Below are 22,224 nucleotides of genomic sequence, written 5' to 3'. Positions count from 1 at the left end.
ATTAGGAGAGAGGTCAGGATTCTTCTACAGGGAGATTTTGCCAAGCTGCAGTATACATTTATATGGATTTGCAGTGCTGTGATTTACTATAGTGGTGACAGAACCCACGACTGCCCATCGCATTCATAGAAGTAACTTAGAATTTGCTGGCTGACATTCAGCTGGCTCCCAGCACATTAAAAATGTATGACATGTCTTTTGCCTGAGAGACTAGCTGCTCAACTGTAATTTGGCTTGGAAGCATGAGATGATGGTTTTTGTACATCTTTGCTTCAAATTTACTAATAAATCAAAAATAGGTAAATAAACATATATATTTAATTTTGTTTTACTAGCTGCATACAAATAAGATAGAAAAAGCATGCAAGAACTAAAATAATAATTTTTGCCTTAATATTCTTGCTGTTCAAGTATGTAATTAATGTAATTGTAGGTTTTTAATAGGGAGATATTTAACCAAAGGTCCACAATGGCATAAATAAGACGTTATAAGATAGATGTAAAATGTGTTTGAAAAAAGGCCAGGCTTTTTGATATTCTTGTCTTCTCTCTAACAAAATGTCTACAGTAGAAGTTCTTGCAATATACAGTGTACAAAGAGTGACTGCATAGTGCACAACAGAAAGCCCATGGAGATAACAGTGGAATGAAAGAGAGCCTCATCTAATGAGGTCATCAGTTGGGTTGAGAGAAGAACTGCTCCTTTTGTCAGCTGTCAGTGTTATATTTCATAGTCTTTTCATCGGATTGAAAGTTTTGTATTTGTTTGTCACAATAAGGTCCATTACATAATGTACAAACAACAACAACAACAACAAAAAGTTAAAAATACAACTTTGTGTGTGTAGCTACTGGCTAACTGGACAGAAATAAATAGCACTTGGTAAAATATATGAATAGATGTTACATTTATGGTAAAATATATTTATATATATATATATAAAAAAAAACAATACATTTATGTATTTTAAGCAACAGTGGTGCAAGTTATTTTGTTATATCAGAATGGATATTTTACCATTTTGACATTTTATTTCATTTCTTTTCAAATTACATATTCCAGAGGATCTCAACTGCCATTAAGAATGCTATTATGTATGAATGCAATAATACACCTCCTTGGTTTTAGAGGAGAAAGATCTGTGGAGGTGGAGCTACGGTAGATGACTCAGCTTTAAGGTCTAAACTGAATTTAATCAGAAAGGAACAGTTATTTGAAGAATGAAGTGTATGCTTTTCAGGTGATTAGTATCAATGAAGATCAATCTGCTGATGTATTGATTGGGGTCTGATTAATCATACTGAATGTACAGTCTGGAATTTGTGTATTTACTCTATTGTCATTTTAGGGTTTTAGCATTAATGACTATTTTATTGAATTATTACTATGAAAAAATAAATGCTTTAATTGGAACTAGGCTCCTTGAAATGTGTGTGCGTGCTGTGTTCAGCAGGATCCTGAAAGAAGGGAAATCATAAGTACATTCATTCAATGCAAGAACCTGGTCGATCACTGCTGTGACACTTTCAGCTTAAAATTTTGACCACATGATATGCGTACTTTTCCTTGAAAACATTATGTTTATTTTCCAGTGGATGCCTGCAGCAGTGAGATCAAGGCCCACAGATTTCATGAAATCTAAAACCACAGCCATCATGGGTTTCTGTTGTGCAAAAAATGAATGCTTCCAGGCTAACCATCTCAATAAAAAGACACAATTGTGATTTAAAAATAGTTTTCCAGAGTGAAAATCATGTGTGATACTTCTGATTCCACAGTCAACCGCAGCATTTTAGTCTGAAAGCAATGTGAATATCAATTGCCATACTAATCCGAAAAGGAAACAAGGCACTGGCTAATTATGAAGCAAGATGGACCAGTCTTTTATCCCTTAGCCCCTTGAAAGATGCATCAGAACATCATTTTCCAAAGTGCTTGTTAACTGTTTAATTTCTCCCAGAGGGTAGCCAATCTGCGCAGACCTGGATAAATAATTAAAGTCCGGCTAATAGGATTGTCAGGCTTGGTTTACCATTATTGTTCCACGGTTTGTTCATGTCCACTGTTTCGAGGGAATTGTGCTGTAGGGAATTGCTGTTGATGGTAACAGACGAAGTAACAAAAATAATTTTACTGTTATTAACAACACACTAAAACACATATAAAACATGGATAATGTGTATTACAATGCTGTATTCATTCAACCAACATTTTGACAATTTTTGCTGGAATTTTTTTTCTGAAAAATATTCTAACATTAAGACCATCCAAGATATAGATGAGTTTAAAACAGATTTGGAAATTATTTGCATTACATCACTTGCTCTCCAATCAGATCCCCGTCACTGAATGGACATGTTAGAATGAGAGCCAAACTGCTGATAAAAACATCACAATAATCCATAAATAATCCACACAACTCAATCCTTCAATTAATATCATGTGTAGCGAAAACATACATGTTTGTAATAAACATATCCTACTTTAAGATTTTTTTTTTTTTTTTACTTCAGACTGGTGCTTCTTGGTGAAATACAAGTCTGTAATAATAAAAACTTCCTATTCATCCAGAAGAAGGAGGCGGGAACCGGCGCACAATCAAAATGAAACTTTAATAGTCAAAATAAACACAAAACAGCGCACCAGCCCCTCACGGACGACTGGTGCGCATAAATAAAAACCAAAACATAAACTAACAGCCCAGGCCTGGTCCTCTCTCGTCCTTCACTATAGTCGCTCCAGTTTTATATCCTTCCATCTCCTACGTAGGACTCGATATTTATTTATATGTGTGTGTGTGTGTGTGTGTGTGTGTGTGTGTGTGTGTGTGTGTGTGTGTGTGTGTGTGTGTGTGCGTGTGTGTGTGTGTGTGTGAGTGTGTGTGAGTGTGTGAACATAAGTGAGTGAGTGAATAAAGGCTGATCATTGATTTAAACCCCAGCTGGCTCCTGAGGGACTACATGTCAAGACGAGAGGATAGAGTGACTCTTAATCATCTATTCTGCTCTCGCTCCTTCCATCCCCTCTCTCTCTCTTCGTTTCACAAGTTTCAAAATGATGTTCTGACAACTAAATAACGCCTGTTTGTTCTATCCAGCTTAATCATATGCATTTTAGCAAGGACCCCCTGCCAAGCAGCAGAAAGGTAGTGATTTATCTTGTCTCTAGGTGCTTCACTCTGTGCCTGCCAGCACAGGGCAGTGAAAGAAAGGGAACTGGCCAGCCTGTGATGGAAATATCGACTCCAATTTGTTTGTGACTTATGGAAGTGAACGCTGCACAGGCACATTAGCAGAAACCTAAAAAGTTGGTTTGTTTCAATACTGCAGTGCATCCATTCATGTAAAAAAAAGGGTAGTTATTGACACTGACCCCTAATCCATGATTCATTTGAACTCCATCTAGAATGCAAAGAAAAACGTAAGTGCATTAAATTTCAAAGTTCATGTTTTTGGATTAGTCAACCTACAAATAACTCGAAGGAATGACAAGTCCATTATTCCAACTGTTTGGAATCAACACTGATTGGCCAATTGTAACTATGAATGGTCCGATGTGGTTGTATTATGCCCATTTAATTGTGATCTGACCTCTATCCAAGGCAACATACTACTAGTATATTTCTTGTTTCACACCACTGACTCATGCTCTCATTTCATACAATCACTGGCGCCATCTTGCATCTCAGTTATTGACTGAGAAACTGATCTCTGAGGTCTTCAGTAATAACATAACTGTAATATCATTGTCTTGCTGCTAGGCCGTTTTGTAAGTTTAAGTGGAATATTTTTATTAGCCGAAGCTTTAAGATAATATGAAGGTAAAAGTATTTTAAATCAACTCATATATTTTCATATTTTATATTTATTAATTTGCTGTATGTGAAATAACGTACAGTCAGTTCATCATTATTATTAAAAGAATCAATCACTAAACTGTCATCATCACATGGCACAGCTGATCGGTTTTCTCCTGTATCAGTAGCACACTACTTAGCATTAAAATATATGACTAGGGCTAACCTTAGCAGTTGCAGCTTGCTTCAGAAACCCTCCACCTTCCCCAGCTCCACCTGCATAGATCTGCTATGATGTTATTTATGTATGCTTTTTGGGGGTTGTTTCATGCATTTTATATCTGGAGCAGCAATATTTCTTTCATGTTAACAGCAGCATGTTGTAAATGCATTGACAGTAGCAAGTCTCGGCACTTGCTCTTTCGCAGCAGCAGCGTTGCAGATCTATTCCACAAGACAAAATACAGTAACATTGTCATATACATAACCATGCCAATCCCTCCAAGAGGTGTCATGACAGAACTAAGTTTATAGAAAAAAAGGGGAGTTTTGGGGTGTTTTCACAATATTTTCTAAGAATCATAGTTTCTAAAAAGACACAGCAGGCAGCACTGTTATGCTGACCTTGCTGTAGTTCCTACTGACCTGAGGATATTAGTGGAATAAATCACATTTTAATGTCCAGACCGCTCCACTCCAGCAGAGGAGCGCAGTGCAGTGATAAGAATGAAGCCCCTCAGAAATGAGCCTACAGCTGCAGGGAGGAACAGGATGTCTGAGGACTGGGGAGCCAAGGATAGGAGGTGACTGATATCTGACCTCCTCATTCGTTAGACAGCTTTTGAGTCTAACTGATCCAGGTCTGTAAGTACTTCAATGACATAGGCTACTTCCTATAGAAAACAAGTATACAGAAAAAGGCAGAAAAAAAAGATGTAAATAAAACAAACATATCAGAGCTTGGTTTACTACAAAATACTATTTCAGTCTTTATATTTTCAAAATGTGTTATGTGTTTTCAGGGTTGTATTCTCCTGGAAATAAAGAGAGTATGGAAGTTGATAATGAAACACTTGTTAAATGGAATTAAAAACAATGCAGCAATATAAGTTTATTATAGTTAACTAAAAAACCTTTTTATTTTTTATTATTATTATTACTTGAAATAAAGTAAACTTTAACTGAAATAAAATATAAAATAACTTTTTTTCTGCTAGTTACTTCAACATTTCTCATTTGCATTTAGCTTATGTACTAAAATAACAAACAATTAAATACAAATTAATATAACCTGCGAAGTAAAGATAAAATGTATATATTATATTATATTATATTATATTATATTATATTATATATTATTATATTAATTATATTATATATAATTATATATTATTAATAATGTGTTTATAATAATAAATATGTTTACATGTACTCTAGTTTTTCTGGCCAATAGAAAATACCAGACAAACTTTCTATGACTAGCCTTTCTAAATTTTCTTTTATTTTAATGATTTTTATTTATTTATTGTATTTATTTATATTTTGTGTACTATATATATTAGAACTTAAATCTTATCTTATCTAGATTACGGATTATCTAAAATACGGACAGGTCTGTACTGTTCTTTCCTTTCTTGCATTATCGCTTGTCAATCAAAGTGCAAATGTCTTCTTCAAATGACAGCATTATTAATTTGTTAATGGACAGGCTAATTCCAGGCTTACATTAGAAAATACTCCTACAAGTCTAAAGAATGAATTACTGCTCACAACTCCTCATGATGTGAAAGAGAAAGGGCTGTTTTCTTTCTTGAGGGGCTGGCCATGGCAGACTAAAAGCTTTTCTATATTAAACATAGTGGGAAGTGGATTTTAATTAGTAGCATATGCCTGCATTGTGCAGCATTACTTAAGTGCAAGAAAGAAGTCAGCTGGTTGGAGGCGACGTTCTGATGCACTATAGATTCACATCCCAACATGTCAAACCTTTCAAACTAACATCATCAGGTACCATTAAACATCTTAGTTTGACAGTCTAATCACATCTCACACAGTTGGACCTCTTTAGATTTTAGCGTGTTACAACGGAAATTTTTTCTACTACTATAATAATAAACTTATATAAATAGAAATAATTTAAAACAGCTTATTAGTATTAGTTTGAGTAAACCCTTAATTTTCAAATCAACTTATATTTTAACACTTTACCATGAGGACAAGTCATTAAAGAGACAATAAAAAGTTATGTTAATGTGAACCTATTAACTATCATGAAAGTTAAAGCTAGTCAAACAAGCCCAAACAATAATTTCATGCTGCTTCCTATTTAGAAGATTACTATGCTATAAAGTTTTCCATTGAATACAGAGTATGGGATGAAATACAAGGTTTTCTTTAACTGCTACATTATAGAAAGCCTTAATCAAAGAGATAAAATATGGAGTCCAGTTTCCTCTTTACTAATATATTATGCATGGTAATATCTCCCACAAGTACCCTTCTACATCTCTATTAATTACTCAGTTACAGGCATATAAGTGAGTAAGTGGAAAAGAGATGGAGGAAAGGAGGTCAGAAATGATTGAAAACAAGGTCACAGTAGAGGTGAGCACAGAACTTTTATTATATTATTATCATTATTATACAAACATTATTAAAAAGTATTTTCAATATTATTAAAAAGATATAATTGTGTTTTTATAAAATTTGCATGACCCATCTATGCAAAGAAATACATATATAAATGACTGAGCATTCTATTAAAGGAATAGTTCACTCAAAAATCTCAACCTTGGGCCATCCAAGATGGAGATGAATTTGTTTTTTCACTGGTCAGTATTTGTAGAATTGTAGCATTACATCACTTCCCCACCAATGGATCTTATGCAGTGAATGGGTGCCGTCAGAATGGAATAATAATAACACTTCATCTAGTGAAAAAGTCTGTCCTCTGTTGTCCTCTCACATCAAAACATATGTCTCACAGACATTTTGGACTGGTTTCACCTGTAAATTGTACTTGATCTGTGAATATATCTCACCTGATACAGACAAGATTTTTTTTTTTTTTTTTTCACTACAGAAAGCAATATTTTGGATAGAGGAATTTTGGGGTTAGTAAACTTTCATCAAGTTTTCCTTTTTTTGGGTGATCTATTGCTTAAAAACACAAATAAGACAGACATGTTATGCATAAAAGATAGCATTTCTGTTATAATATTAAACGATTTTAACTTTGGAGGGGTGGTTGGTCAAAGGTTGGTAGTAGGAGGAACTTTCTGATGTATACACTTGCACATGGCCCAAAAGAGTAATGAAAGTTTTTTAGAGTGTGTAACCCCTTTGCACCCCTGCTGAAAACAAAATGACTTCCAATTTCCTGAGATGGTTTAGAGACTAAACCAAGCACCATATTTTTCAGAAGAAAAGGCCTTTTTGATCAAAGTTTTTCGGTGAAGACACAAAAGAAGAAGAGGCAAAACAATCAGGAATTTATCACGAGTGCTTTCTTGCTGTCTTGACTTCAAAGAGAGCTCAATTCATGGGGCTTTTAGTCCAACCTTCAGACCTGTTCTGATTTCTTCTTGATACATGAGAATAGACAGAGATATTAAAACAGATTGCACAAAATGTAAAATGTCACCATGACAACATCTGCTTAAAGTGCACATTTGAAATTGTAAAAGGAAAGCATAAGCTGCCAGTAGAAAGAAATAATATCTTTATTAGTAGCAGTGCACTCATGCATTAGTCCAGGCAGGGCGATTCCACTGTGTTTATTTGACAGGTATGAGGGCAAGCTTTAAAGGGTTGGAATGGCAAGTCTTTGGTCTACAGCTCTAAACAAGGCAAAACAAGGAACTGAATGCACTGTGGAATTTACATTTAAATGTTCTGAACTTTAAACACTATTTAGGGGTGAAATCACTATAATTTCAACTCAAAAGCCTGTGTCATAGCCAGGTGCTAAATAGCGCTGAACTGTGAGTCATGAAGTCACTCTTTTTTTTTTTCTGCACAAATGCCTTTTTACAAAGTCAGTTCAACTTTTTTTGCCTTATTTAACAATGCTAAGATAAAAAAAAAAAAAAAAAAAAAAAAAAAAAAAACTGTTTAAATGTTTGTTCCCTACATAGTGGAAAACTAATGTGACATTTACGGTTACATTTACCATTTTTGGAAGTGAAAAATTACAAGTCATCTTGTACTTTACAGCTTAAAACACAATAAATTGACCTTCTCAGAATTCCCTGCATGACACTGTCAAATCGGATGGTTTTTCACTGAAATAACTCGTTTTGTTTTTGTCTTTGTTGTTTTTTCAGCTAATCAGTTATGTATGTTATGTGTTCCGTTCACCCAAAAATAAAAGTTTGCCTAAAATTTACCTTCAGTCCATCCAAGATGCAGTTGAATTTGTTTGTTCATTGGAACACATTTTGAGAAATTTACCATTAGGATGTGATGCTCAGAACATGGTAACTACAGTAATTATCATAGTGGGAAGTGATGCTCATTTTACCCCGAAGACAAAAAAAAAAAAAAAATGTTATTATGAAAATATAATTATATTCTCTTACGTAATCCCTAACAACAGGCATAAGCAAAAGCATAGCAAAATAAATAAATAAAATAAAAACGTATAATATATTACAGTTCTAATAATAATATCAATAATATACAGTTTATAATTTTTATTTTATTTTATTTATCTATATTGATTCCGGTGGTTATTTTGAGAAGGAAAAAAAATACTATTACTCAAGTACTTGATTTGTGTACTTTGTCCACCTCTGATAAGTATAATATTATGTCATCAAAGTTAGATTAATGAATGAATCACTATTTTGAGTCAGATTGTTTCATTTAATCTTTTGATCTGGTTCACAAACTGAACATTATCACTGCTCTCATTAACATGAAAGCTTCAAAGACCAGTGTATTTAATGGGGGGGTTAGAAAGAAAGAGAAAAAACATTTGCGTTTTGGAACTATGTGAAGGTCTGTAAATGATTGAAAATTCTTGTTTGAACTATTGCATTAAAAACTGGTGAACACAGAGTGAACCCAAAGTTTAGAACTTTAGCCATGTATTTATGTAGATCAAAAGAAAGATTTACTGATGAAATACTATCCTTGTCGGTTACCTTCAAAATGATAATGAAGCGCCAGCAACTAAAAGCCTAACAAATGTGTGTTCTAGTATTCTATGTATGCACTGCAGTGAGCTCTGTGGTATGCATGTTGTCAGTATGCTGTCAGCTCTTGACAGCTGCACAGAGTAAATCTCAAGAGACAAAGCATGGAGCTGGGCAACAGATAGTGCTCAAGTTGATCCATAGACAAACCCCAGCTAAATTCTAGTGTAATAAGATGTGTGAAGCCCGAGGCAGAAGGGACTGATCCTGGCTTCTTCCTGATCCAGACTCCCCTGAGCTCATCAGCAGTAAACTGTGACAGAGTTGTCAAGGCTGGAGGTCATTCTAAGACAGTGTCAGTGTGGAAGACACTCTTCTGCATAACATGCTGCTGCTTTCCCTGCTGTTGGGTCAGCAACATGACACTCATTTCATTGCTTAGATCCATTTTAAAACCTTAATTATTATATCAAATAGTTATTTAAGCTTTACATGTGTGTTCCAGTTGGAGAAGAAAATAAATAATTCTCATTAAAAGGCACGTAGTTCAACATTATTAATATTCCTTCATTTATTCTGTCTTAAAAATATATATACTTTTCATGAAAAGCCCATTTGGTTGTGGTCAATTTAAGGGAAAGTTTTTACATAGAAAATAGTATAATAGTGTTAAGACTCCTTTCTTGTCTGGGGTGAGAGAACTCCAGTCTCTAGGTCCCAGGTCCCAGGACAAGTACAAATTTACAACACCACCATTTTTTAAAGATTTAAATGAAAACAACAGTTTTTTATTAAATAATCTCTGGGGTATAAATAAAGGCTTTGGGAGGGGAAAAGGTAAAGAACAAACAAAAAGAGCAATCTTAAAGTTGGTCATGAACTGAGAAATCAAAATTCCCTAAATCTTTTGACCAAAAAAAAAAAAAGATAATTGTACTATACAAAACAACCTGTGTTTCAGGACTTTCTCATTAGTTTAAAAACCACCTATATTGAAGCCAATCTGCCAAAACAACAGGCTGTGAATGTGCCATTTTAATGATGAAAAAGTGTGGCTAAACACCACCTACACAGAACACTGCCTGGTTAGATCTGCCCACCACGAAGGTAAATAACAACGAGAGAGGCAAACACAGGTCTAATCAGAAACCACATGATAAATATTTATTTGAATTTGAAACTTTACATATCTTCTTTATGCACCAAGAGCTTGTAACACTCCAAAGAGAAAGGACAAATTGAAATCCCATCATATGACTCCTTTAAATGGGTCCAGAATAGGTTTATATATTTACAGCTAAATCAGAGTACATGCAATTTGCTTTTTCCCTCACTCTACCCTAATAAAAACAAAATCATTAAGTCACAGATTTGAAAACAACTGCACATTTTATGTTTATTTCAAAACATTCAGCATAAATATATACAAATACATAAACTGTTTCAAACTGTAACTTGAGTGTATAATTTGCAGTGATTTATCTTGTAAGTCAGGGATAGGCAACTCCGGTCCTGGAGGCCCACTATCCTGCAGAGTTTAGCTTCAGCCCTCATAAAAACTCACCTACTTGTATATATCTCGTAATCCCGAAAACACTGATTGCCTTTTTCAGGTGTGTTTAATTAGGGTTGGAGCTAAACTCTGCAGGATAGTGGCCCTCCAGGATCGGAGATGCCTATCCCTGATGTAAGTCGAAGCTGAGCTCTTTTGGTTGAGTTCTCATTTCCACAGTAACACTGACTTCTCTGATTGATGGATAGATTCTGAATCTATGGCTTTAAAAAAAGACATTGCACTGATTGAACAGTGACTCATTCTGTGAAGTAATGGTGGCATGAGAAGGGCTATTGTTTATGTTTGTTGCTGTGAAAATAAGCAAAATATCCCCCTTGTAGAAAATCCTGACAAAAAAAAAAAAAAAACTAAACATGAACAACTGACTGAAAATATATGCGCACAATTCCTCATCCCGTCAACAATCTCTGTCAATAAAAATATGGAAAGTGCCCAACAATAATCTTCTATATTTAGAAATAAATCTAACAAGCTGAAGGTTCTGTCTGCTGCCTCCAGGTCCCCTGTAACCACCTTCAGGTGCAGAATTACAATGTGACCTCAAGGCCTCCACTGGTCCATAAGCTGATCTACAAAATGTGCCGGTAAAAAGTGAGATCTGAATCTAAGATGACCTGTCCTCCACTAAGAGCTTAGTCAGAGGCCTCCAAAACATTTTATGATGCATTTTTATTAAATCCAAGGAGAAAGTGAGATTAGGAACCTGAATTGACCACATCACTGCTAAATGTAGAATCTCCAAACCCGAATGAAGACTAATAAAGGTGTTAGAAACTGAGACCAGACAAACTACCATTGCATGTTGAACACTTATTGACTTAATGAGGTAACCACTTTATTATCTCATCTAATCTTATTTGCTTATTTGGCGAGTAGCCATTATTCTAGATTTATTTCAAGACACAACCAAAATTAAATCCCTAGAAATGTATGACCGCATGCAAGTCACACGAAACATCTCTGACAGCTGTATTCTCAAAGGTAATGTGAATTATTAAAACAAACAAAATGCAAAACGCATTACATTTTCCAGTTTTCCCTCTGAACGATGATGTGAGTTACTATGGCAATTCTCAATGCAATAGGAACGTTCTACGATAGTGATATTTTCATAATCATGAAAAAAAAAAAAAAACAATAACACGTGGCTTAGCAGAAAGGTAGTGTTATCCTCCAAATATGGTGTCTAAAGAGAACAGTTTCCCAGAATTCAACACAGCACAATGCAAGCTCCACATTGTCTATAGTGAGTAAGAATGATGAGTAAAGACTTTAAAGACATAGAATAGAATCACTCAAATGAAAACCAATGCTCATCCACCAGGATCGTCTTACTTATACTTTACATGTTTACCATGCAAAAAGTTGTTCTTAAGTTCATGTATTTGAGATTCATGTATGCAGGATTTTTCTTCTTGCAAAAAAAATAAAATAAAATAATAAAATAAAAATCTAATTTGATTAGATGGGTCATAATTCAATCTGAATGGGCCTCTGCCACCCTGGCCCTTATGTAGCCCAATCCACTGGTGTGTACATGTCCAAGTAATTTGATTTGCATTACTCTAAACAGTTAAAATAAACTACAATAGTTCAGCAAGTATCAAAAGTGCCTTAATTATGTTCCTTTATTGTATATTCATCATCCGGATATGTCAGATATCCACAAACATAAAAGTGAAAGCATAATAGCTTTGAAAAGGCCACTTATTTAAACTCCTGCATGTAGTAATTTGTTGTCAAGAGTTCCAGAGTGGCCCAAAGGAGCTTTCCTATGTGCAATTATTGGACGCAATTATCACAGTTTAGTTTGAGGCAAACAGCTGCATGTCAGTGACAAAATACAAACATTTCTGAATGTGAAAGACTTTTTGTTACTCTAGCTCAAAAAGCAGAGTAGAAGCAGTTCTCAAATTTTAATGGTGAGAAATGGCTTGTTGATGGTTTAGAGTGATAAGGGAAAAACTTTGAACAATACTTAAGACGTTAAATTTACAAAGAGGAAAGCTGGGCATTTTTCTTAAATCATGGAATCAAACATTGCAGCTTTTTAATTCCTGTCTCTCACTGCCACCCAATCATCCACTCATGCCTATATTGCATCATTTATTTCACTTTGGCCAGATGGCCATTATGGTAGTGGCCACAGTCCTGCATCTGTTTTATTGCAAAGACTGCACAGTGCCACGTGTAGTCTGAAACACTGCAAATGTCTTTGGGGAATACCAATGTATTCCATCACACTGACTACAGCCCACCCAGTACTTTCACAGATAGGATGGTTGTTTATAATGAGGTCTGCTTCTTCACAAATTCCCATTTTCATGCCAATGTTATAGCCGAGCCTTATAACTCTGGGCCTTTGATCTAGGCTCCATTATGCTCCATGCTTGATTTCAAGGCAACCCTCAGCTGACCCGGAAAAAAAGAGGCTGCACTGAAAGAAAACTATCAAGGCAAACCTAACTGAAAGGCTTGTTGCATTTTCCACCAATATTTGTTTAAACTTCCTGGATTGCCTTCAGTTAATTGCTGGTAATTTCCTTAGTGTATAATATCACACCGTTGGTGCATTATAGAATTAGTCGCTACACAATTAGCGCTGGCAAGCAAGCTAATAATGTTTTATTGGTTCCAGTTTCAACACCGCATTATTGTTCAGGTTAAAATAGATGGGATATGAACTGGCAGGCTCAGCTCCCCTGATGCTCTAAAATGGTACCATTAAAAGTTTCTTGTACCTGGCCTTTCTGGGTAAGCCAGTTATTCAGTCACATTTATATCTCTGAGCAGATGTGTGATCCCAAATTATAGAGAACACTGCAAAGTTTAATGTATAAAAATCTAGAAAATGGTTCATAAAAATGCAAATGCATATTTGCAAATAAATAATGAGTGAATATTTTAACATTCCATGTCTTTTCTAAACTGATTAGTGGCAATGGTATTTTTAAGACACTGTATGGCTATTAACACAAAAAGTTAGGAAACAAAATTTGCTAGCAAATGTCCAATGGATTACCATTTAAAAATGGTAAAATCATCAGAATAACTGCCAGCAGCTTTAACCTTCATAGTTTCCCAGATTCATTATTGCATTACATCAACTCTGATATTTTTATTCTACGCTTAATTCCCAAGTGACTCATACTAAGAACAGAGAGTAAGTTGATTTGTAGTTCCTACATAGGACATATCCGTCATTTGCAAGTATTCACACACTTTATTCAATCATCAGGTCTCTATTAATGTATACCAGAGTTGGGCACCATTCACAATTGGATTGAGATAGCCTTTTAAAGGCGCAATATGTAATTTTTCTGCTTTAAAAATAGCAGAAATCACTATATGTTATATATATATTTTTTAGTTGTGTACTTACATCATCCCGACAGTTTCCACGAACTTTCAAATCCGGAGAAAATTATAGTTTAATTAGAGGACACGGCACGTTTCTTTATTTCCGTTTTGTCGCCCGTCTATGGCGTCATATAAACTTTGACCCCTCTAGTTTATCTAACTTCCTGCGGAACCGCCAAATACAAAGGCAAACAGAAACAAAGACGAGACGAAGAAGAAAAAGTAGTAGCCTTGATCGAGACTATTATATTTTATATTTATATTGTTTATATTCGTATTTAAACCTCAATCAATAACTTAGTTATGGATCATGATTATGCTTTGCCTGCACGTTCTGTGAAGCGCAAACACACGGGTGAAATGAATGACCCGAGATGGTTTTGGGACAAGAGAAGCAACAAGACACGGGTAAATATTGGAGTTGCATTTCCAAGATAGAGAGAGCTTCGTGACAAGCTGAAACTACAGAGAGATGCCGAACTCGCTTGCATTCTGATAAACAGGTATGCATCCATTCAGCTAACTTTATCTATCCGTATATTTTGTGAAATGATGATTTCTTGTGTAAAACGCAGACGCAGAGAGAGCTCTCCCGTAAATCTAGCTGAATAAAGTAGCTTCAAATGCAGTTCTCTAACTTGTTCGATATCATAGTATATGGTAATTATAATTATTAACGAAAGGCGACCGTGTTTTTTTAACATATATTACTACTAGCTAGATGGAATATTGACTTGATAGGGGTCTCATAATTCATATAGACGGTTTCAACGGGCGCACGCACGCACAGACTTCCGGTCTGTGTTGTTTATATCGGTCTGGCTGCAGTGCCTTCTACAAACGCAGTTAAAGTTAAGGTGGTGAGTAGACTGAAGTTGGACTCAGGTCAGGTGGTTGTGCTGTGGGATGTGTTTCCCATACATTTATTTATTTTTGGAGATTCTCCACAATTTTAAAACTGATCTTTTTTCAAAAAGGCTTCATTGAGTAATGTTACGTACTGCACGTTAAATAATAATAATTCCTTACATTTATATGTTTAAATATATAAGAGAGGCACAGCTGTATTTCTGAAGGAAGACTTGCATGTTATATGCCTGATAGCAGCGTATGAGCGTACCAGCTCTGCTTCGTTTACAGCTGTTACTGGGGAAACCTCTATTTCTCGCGCTTTATGTCTATGCTTTAAAACATCTACTGTTGGCAAATAATGAATTTGCATTTTCATTAAGTCCGCCTGATCCACGCAGCAAACATTTTGTTTGTTATAAAAAAATATCTACTCTAGAGGGACTTGGCTGTTGTTATTGATTCTATTTGGAAGTCTACTGGAAGTAAAGTTAGGTCCACAAAAGCGCTCATGCGCAGTAACGTTTGTTTATGTTGTTGCCATTGAAACCGTCTCTCCGTTCGAAAAGACGTGATTGTCAAAATACTAAGTTAGAATGAGTGAGGAATGACAGGGAGCAACAGAGCGCATGTTCCAATGAACAACAACTCCCATGAGCCTTACGCTCTTTCCCGACGTCATCAAAGTACCTCTAATGTTATTATTTTGATTGATTGACCCCTGGTGGCCAAAAATTCCATACTACACATTTAAATTCATTGGATTCGTTTTTGAAGTAGCAGGCAGGATGCTGAACCAATACAACTTCATAACTTTTCATTAGGGTTTCTCAACAACAGATGATCATGCAGAAAATACTAGAGGGCTAATGAATGACTTAATGAGCTGTATTTGGCACAGATTGTTCAATAAAAACCCATTGCACCAGAGTTCACTTCTTTTACACATAACTGAAGTCTAAGAAGGGATTGTCAATCACATTTTCTGCAAGACACGCCACTGTTAGGAAAAGACCAGGGATCCCTGGACATGCAAATTACAGGGTGTTCGTCAACAAATAAAACGTCACCAGCACAAAAGAGAATAAAATCTGAAAGCAAAACTTTTGCCACTAGATGCTTGCTGACTGTCACTTCTGAGGGTGCCACAATTAAGCCAGCATGAACCACAGAGCAAAACAAAATATGACTAAACTGTGCCTGGATTCAATCTGCGGATGCCACAGAACAACCAGAGCAGTTCACAAAACTGTGAGCTTTTACTGTACCATTAGCCTATTGTATTTTTGTAATTAGCCAGTTTAAGAGTGATGAGAACAATAGAATTATCCACTGCAATTGTGAACTGGGGCTTTGTGTTCATACTGTTGAATGAACAACTAATGTCCTCATAGAGGAGATGCTGATGACTCCAAAACAGTCTGGTAACACAAATGTTTTAGACATTTCTCCTTAAAGATGAGGAAGTGACAAGCTATCCCTTCAACTTTCAAAAATAAATAGCTGCCTTAAGCACCTCATTAATTTTGAAACCATGTTATTTTTTCCCCTTTAAATCATCTTGCAAAGTGTATTCACTTGTGCCACTTAAAGGGTATGAAGGTAGTCCACAAAATTGGGTTTGTTCCAACAACACTTTAAAAGGAATAGTTCACTTTCAAATTAAGTTACCTCCAGGGCATCCAAGATGTAGGGGTCTTTGTTTCCGCAGTAGTTCCCATTTTGATATTTTTAGGCCACCTCAAAGAGCATGCACAGAGAAGGTCTAATTAAACAATTCCCCATCGTAAGTACACATTGATTTATGACACAAAACGAGCAGTTTTTGTGAGAAAACGGACAATATTCATATCGTTTTTAAGTGATCGGAGGGCGTGCATGCTTCCCATTGTCATGTGACGTTTGCATGCACTCTGGCTTAGTCTGCGCAAGCACGCAAAGCGATATCTTGCACGTGTACGTCGCTTGTTTACCACACGATACACCACAAATCTGCACTGTCTGAAATATAATGCAGTAATTGTAATGTTTATAATGCACCCTATAATCGTTGAGATTATAAAAAAAAAAAACACACGCAACAACATTACTCACTCTATTGACATTGGGTCCCTCTGGCATTGGATGTCGCCTCCAGTTTATACATGGCAAACAAAACAACGTGCAAAACGCTGCGACTCAACAGCGGATAAAACTCAGGATCTTCAGTCAGGCAGGTGTGCGATGTGATACGGTCAATGTCCTTGTCATTGTCCTGTAGCTAGTTGTGGCATTGCTATGTTCCATTCGTGACAGCATATGCTCTCCACTTCTGATGGCATCTCACAACACTTGCTACTAAAACACCACCAATTTTTAAGAGATCTTGGTCTCTCGGTGCTTGAAGATGTGCTGCTGCAGTGGATGCTCACTCTTGAGTACTTTATCTGTGTATTCTGGTTCAAATAAATATGGTTGTGAAAACAAATTCAACGTTGTCTGTTGATATATTGAAATGGTCTTCCATTGCAATTTCCTGTACGTCTAAATAGGTTTAGATCTTCACAGTGAAAGGTAACATTTCCAAAATCTGTGTAAACCATAGACAGTAAGTGTAAACCATGAGTGACGTATCCGCACAGGAGATCACTTCGTCGCTTTCAACGCTAAGAGTAAGCCAGAGTGTGCACAAACGTTACAAGACAACAGGAAGCATGCACACATTCAGATCAGTTGGACGTGGTTGTGTATAAGAGGTAAAAAAGAAATGCTGTTCGTTTTCTCACACAAACCGCTCGTTTTGTGTACATACGATGGGGAATTGTTTAATTTGGACTTCTCGGTGCATGCTATTTCATAGACCCCCATTGTAGGAGTCACAGACAAGAACCGTTTGACCCATTTAAAAAAAAAAAAAAAAAAAAAAAAAAAAAAAAAAAAACCACACACACCACACACCTTAAAATGGGAACTACTGTGGAAACCAAGACACCTACATCTTGGATGCCCTTAAGGTAAGCTAAAACATACCAAAATTTTATTTGAAAGTGAACTATACCTTTAAATCAGGACTCTCTAGACACAGCATCTGGGCTATATGGGAGCTTAGCATCAATTAAAAGTCACAGATCGTATACGGAGTGAAAAACACCTCCAGGGTTTAAAAGACTTAAGAACAGAGCACATAAACATTCCATAGTACAAGACAACTGGTTTTGGGGAAAATACCAAGCAGGAGGAAAAACCTTGCCTTTTGAGCAGATCTGTAAAAAAAAAGAGAATGGATAGGATCCAAAAAGGGTTTCAGAATCCATACAAAATTTATTGCAAGAGGAGTCAGAGAAAGTGAAAGATAATTTTTCCACTGGAGACAACTATAGGGGTACCATCTTCCGGGGTCTCAGCATCTCTCCCTACAAGAGACAGAAGAAGTCAGAAAGGGGCTCAAGTATGCCACAGACTATTAAACAAGTAACACTCACTCCTCCTGTTGCAATGCTGAACAAGATTCTGCTGCAGTTGGGGTACAAACTGATGTGCTGCAGTGAATGAAAACCTAGTAGAGAACATGTTTTAGACAAAGTAAGGCCAGATACAAGAAGGGGTTGAAAATAGAGGGAGAAGTACCGTCTCCTTCAAGGGACCAAGAGTTATAGGTTCCACAAACATGAACATTTGTAGTACAAATCGTTTGTAGTGAGTTGGAAACTGAAGGCCTGAAGACCCATCCACAGGGATCAGTGTAGTCATGTAGTGGTCATCCTGGTAAGGACAACTGCACAACAGTAAATCATTAAACCAGTCTCCCCAGCAACATTAAAAGAAAAAAAATAATAATAAAACGCCTTTAGTGGTTACCCATTCACAAGAAGATCCCACTGGGGCAGACTCTGAGGTTCAGGGTTTGAGGTTGCCCAGCAGCGACCCAAAGTCAGAACAATGTTGGGGTCAGTCCTCCCTAGAATGTGCACTTCAACATAGATTGGCTCCCGCAGTACTTTGCTCACAGGATACTCCGCATCACCATAGTATGACGAGTATGCTTGATCTTCTACACAAGTCAGACACATTCATTTAGAACTAGTTCAGTTTCAAAGGGACTTGATAAAGTGACACACTACTGTACCTTCCACACATCCCTTAGCAGAGCACTGCCCATTAGCCAGTCTAAGTTCCACTCTCAGAGGTCCAGGAGCAGCCACAGGAGGTGGAGGAGGAACAGTGTTGACTTCAACTACTAGTGCCTCAACACTGGTGCCAGAATATCTACACTGGAAGAGGAGCCTGAAAGGGAAGACTCCCAAGTCAGAAGTCATGGGCCAAGAGTCATGACACCAATCTTAACCTCCCCCCACCTCACACACACTCACTCATAATGGCTGTCCCTTGTGATGGAGCCTAGAGGTCCGACGCTTACTTCGTAGGTAGAAGTCATTTTGTTTTCATAGACTAGAAAGTCACCATCCATCTGCAAGGAAGTTAAAAGTTAGTTTAAAAAGCAGAGTACCGTAAGTGCTACCTAAAGTGTCAGATAACCAACCTTCAATGTGGTGCCACAAGCAGTGACCGGGAACTGGTAGATAGCAAAAGCTACAGTGGTACCAACAGGACCACAAGGAGGGTCACTTCCTCCCAAAAGGCTGATAGACTCCAAGTTCATCCTTGGACGGGTTGCATCTCTCATTACCACAACAACAAATTGCGCATCTCTTGTACACTGGACAGTTACTGGCAAAAATAAAATAACTTAATTATGAAATCAGGACATGCCACTAGTATTAACCATGATTTACCAGAGCTAAATTGGAAAGAGTTCGGTTTAAGGAAACCAACACATTCCTCACTTGACATCTGCACAATGAAACATTGCAAATAGGCACTTTTCAAAAAGAAACCAAGTTGCTAAGAAGGTCATTCAGGTACACAAAAGTTTTGCCAAGTTCTAAAAGGACTGAAGCATAATTAGGTGGCATTTATGGTTACACCAATACAATTATCAAGTGTAAGATTTTGCAAGTAAAAAATACCTGCTTTGCCATAGTAGCACTGTTGTCCATCAAAACAGCAGTTAACAGCATCACAATTTGCAAAAGAAATGCCAGGTTCTCCACACTGCACCTTCTCATTGTCTTCCACATTACACTTCTGAAAAGGATCTGCCTGAGGAGCTGTCTGTTTAGCCACAAAACTCGAAGTCTTTTGCCCTGGCCACTGGAAGGCCTGTTGACTTTGTGTCAGTGAATACGCAGCAAACGAACGACTAGTGATACAAAATACGACAATTCCCAAGAAACTCCAAAGTGCTGCCATTGTTCCAACAGAACACAACTTCTCTCAAACAGCTTTTTTTTCTTTCTTTTTTTATATAAAGAGTGATAATTAGCCATGTTTGAACATTCTCTCTGCCTCAGTATTTATGACCAATTAGCACCCAGCCCTGATCCATCAAGATTGGCAGTGTTCCTACTGGCTTTACCTGATTTGATAAGCTATGTTTTGCTATGGAACCATTGTACCTGCTCTTACATTTTTAATATGCCAATTCAATAATTAATAATTCAAGTTCTCATACAGATCAAAGGACTGTTCCATTCAAATGCAAAACATACCCCAAAGTTTAGCAAACATGTTCTCACTCCTTCAGAAAGTGGATTCTGATCTCATGGAGCTTATAGAGCTCACGAAAGACTGCATACAATAACAGATGCCAACATATGTAGTGTTAATGTTAAACCTAATGGAACTCTCACTGATTTCTGGTGTCAAGCATGTGACATTAATGAGTTTTAATTGCCATTATGTTCAGTATTCAAAGCTTAAAGGTGCAGAAAACAAGTTTTGCTAGCCTTTTATATTATTAATATATTTGTATAAACATATTTTACTGTTATATACATACATTTTGAGCACCTCATAAGTATAATTTACTTTTCATATGTACCTGCACCTAAATATAAATATTAAATATAAGTTCATTTATGTAAATTTATGACAACATTTTTAGATTGCATGGTATGTGTTGCATGCAGAACCTGAAATCACACAGAACATAATGAAACTATTATAATAACAAATTACAACATTTTAAATAAAAGTAATGGCAATGAACATCATTTATTTCATTGATGAAAATGAATAAAACTAACCTATATGTTTAATGAATTGCACTCAGGGCAGTCGTTCTCAAACCTGTCCTGGAGTACCCCCAGCCCTGCACATTTTGTATGTCTCCCTCATCTATCACACCTGATTCAGTTCATCAGCTCATTAGTGGAGACTGCAAGACCTGAAGTGGGTGTGTCAGACAAAGGGAGACATAGGCTGCATCCAAAAAAAAAAAAAAAAAAAACTGACTTAGGAGGATGCATTCCAAGGTAGGAATGCATCATGGCACATCCCTTTCAATGTTAGCTTCAGTTCCTGTCTCCTGAGATGCCTTCATCTGGCTGATTTTTGTATGCAGCATACAGTAGATGTATCCTTAGCTGCCTTTGATATCCCACAATCCTGTGCGTTCCATTTCGTGACAGTTAAGCTAAAAAATAAAGATGGTGTCTGAAAGTTGTGGTCGGTGGTCAGTTTGTGTGGTAAAGTATGTTCTTGATCAACTTTTTCCCCTTTTGATGTAATTTCTAGCGAGAAATTAATATTGCAGTAATGAAATATCCACTTAGTTATCACCAAAGCTTGCAGTATGTTGCTGTAGATTATTAAACTGTTACACTGCCTCAGAAGCCTGTCCAAAATCTGTTTCATGAGGTGCCATCGGCAAAAATGCTGCCTACAAAGTCATTGTTTCATAGGGCAGCAAGTCAGCTGCCTAAGTTTTCAGATGCAGCCATACAAAATGTGCAGTGCTGGGGGTACTTCATGGAGAGGTTTGAGAACCATAGGACATGCATGTCCCCATCCCTCCAAACACGCACTTGGATCTCAGCAAAGCCAAATATATTAAAGGTAGAGATTCAGAGTGTTCTGATTGGCCCAAAAGTGCTGTTTGTTTTTGCAAATTGATCGGCTTATGAAATTAAATTACCACGACAGTGAAGCTTAAAGAGTCGTCTGCACTCCAGTAACTCTCATGGAACTTTAATGTCTTACGCCGATTGGCTTGCGCAGTGCCGACTCATCTCGTGCAAGCATATAGTTTCTGATTGCAAAGCTGAGGACACATCTAAAGGTGTGATTTCACATGACACTTCTTAAAGTGATATCTGTCTCACATTTTATGTAGAATATTTAATAATAATAATAATTATAAACTTTTTAACACCTTGAAATGTACTTAATAAAAAAAGTACAGTATGCACTTAGTTTGGCACATTTAATGCATAAAACCCAATTATTCCCAGTGTCAAATTCTGTTCTACATTAATAAGATTTCACAGATAACTCGCAGTACACAGCGCACAAGTTCAAACTGTATATGAATGTGTATATGTGTGTGTGTGTGTGTGTGTGTGTGTGTATATATATATATATATATATATATATATATATATATATATATAAATAAAACACTTGG

At 36.4% G+C, this 22,224-nt stretch overlaps 1 protein-coding gene across 1 annotated transcript; it reads right to left on the bottom strand.

Moving 5' to 3' along the window:
- Positions 1-18,000: 18,000 nt before the first annotated feature.
- zp2l1 (zona pellucida glycoprotein 2, like 1) lies at positions 18,001-20,220 on the bottom strand. Its single transcript, XM_026219002.1, has 8 exons — positions 19,727-20,220; positions 19,240-19,427; positions 19,070-19,167; positions 18,826-18,983; positions 18,558-18,750; positions 18,327-18,474; positions 18,182-18,255; positions 18,001-18,112 (listed from the first exon to the last, which is right to left on the bottom strand). Exons 1-8 carry the CDS (start codon positions 20,007-20,009, stop codon positions 18,100-18,102), a joined length of 1,155 nt encoding a protein of 384 aa, XP_026074787.1. The 5' UTR covers positions 20,010-20,220; the 3' UTR covers positions 18,001-18,099.
- Positions 20,221-22,224: the final 2,004 nt, after the last annotated feature.

This window comes from Carassius auratus, chromosome 34 (genome assembly GCF_003368295.1).
Source record: "Carassius auratus strain Wakin chromosome 34, ASM336829v1, whole genome shotgun sequence".
In the NCBI taxonomy this organism is placed as follows: Eukaryota; Metazoa; Chordata; class Actinopteri; order Cypriniformes; family Cyprinidae; genus Carassius; species Carassius auratus.
Note: the sequence above shows the minus strand (reverse complement) of the source record. Positions and strands in the feature narration are given on the sequence as shown.

Coding starts and splice junctions, on each gene's coding strand:
- zp2l1 (XM_026219002.1), bottom strand. CDS start 20,009: ATGGCAGCACTTTGGAGTTTCTTGGGAATTGTCGTATTTTGTATCACT. Junction 18,475..18,557: donor TGGGATCTTCTTGTGAATGG/GTAACCACTAAA, acceptor ACTGTTGTGCAG/TTGTCCTTACCAGGATGACC. Junction 18,256..18,326: donor TTGGTCCCTTGAAGGAGACG/GTACTTCTCCCT, acceptor GTTCTCTACTAG/GTTTTCATTCACTGCAGCAC.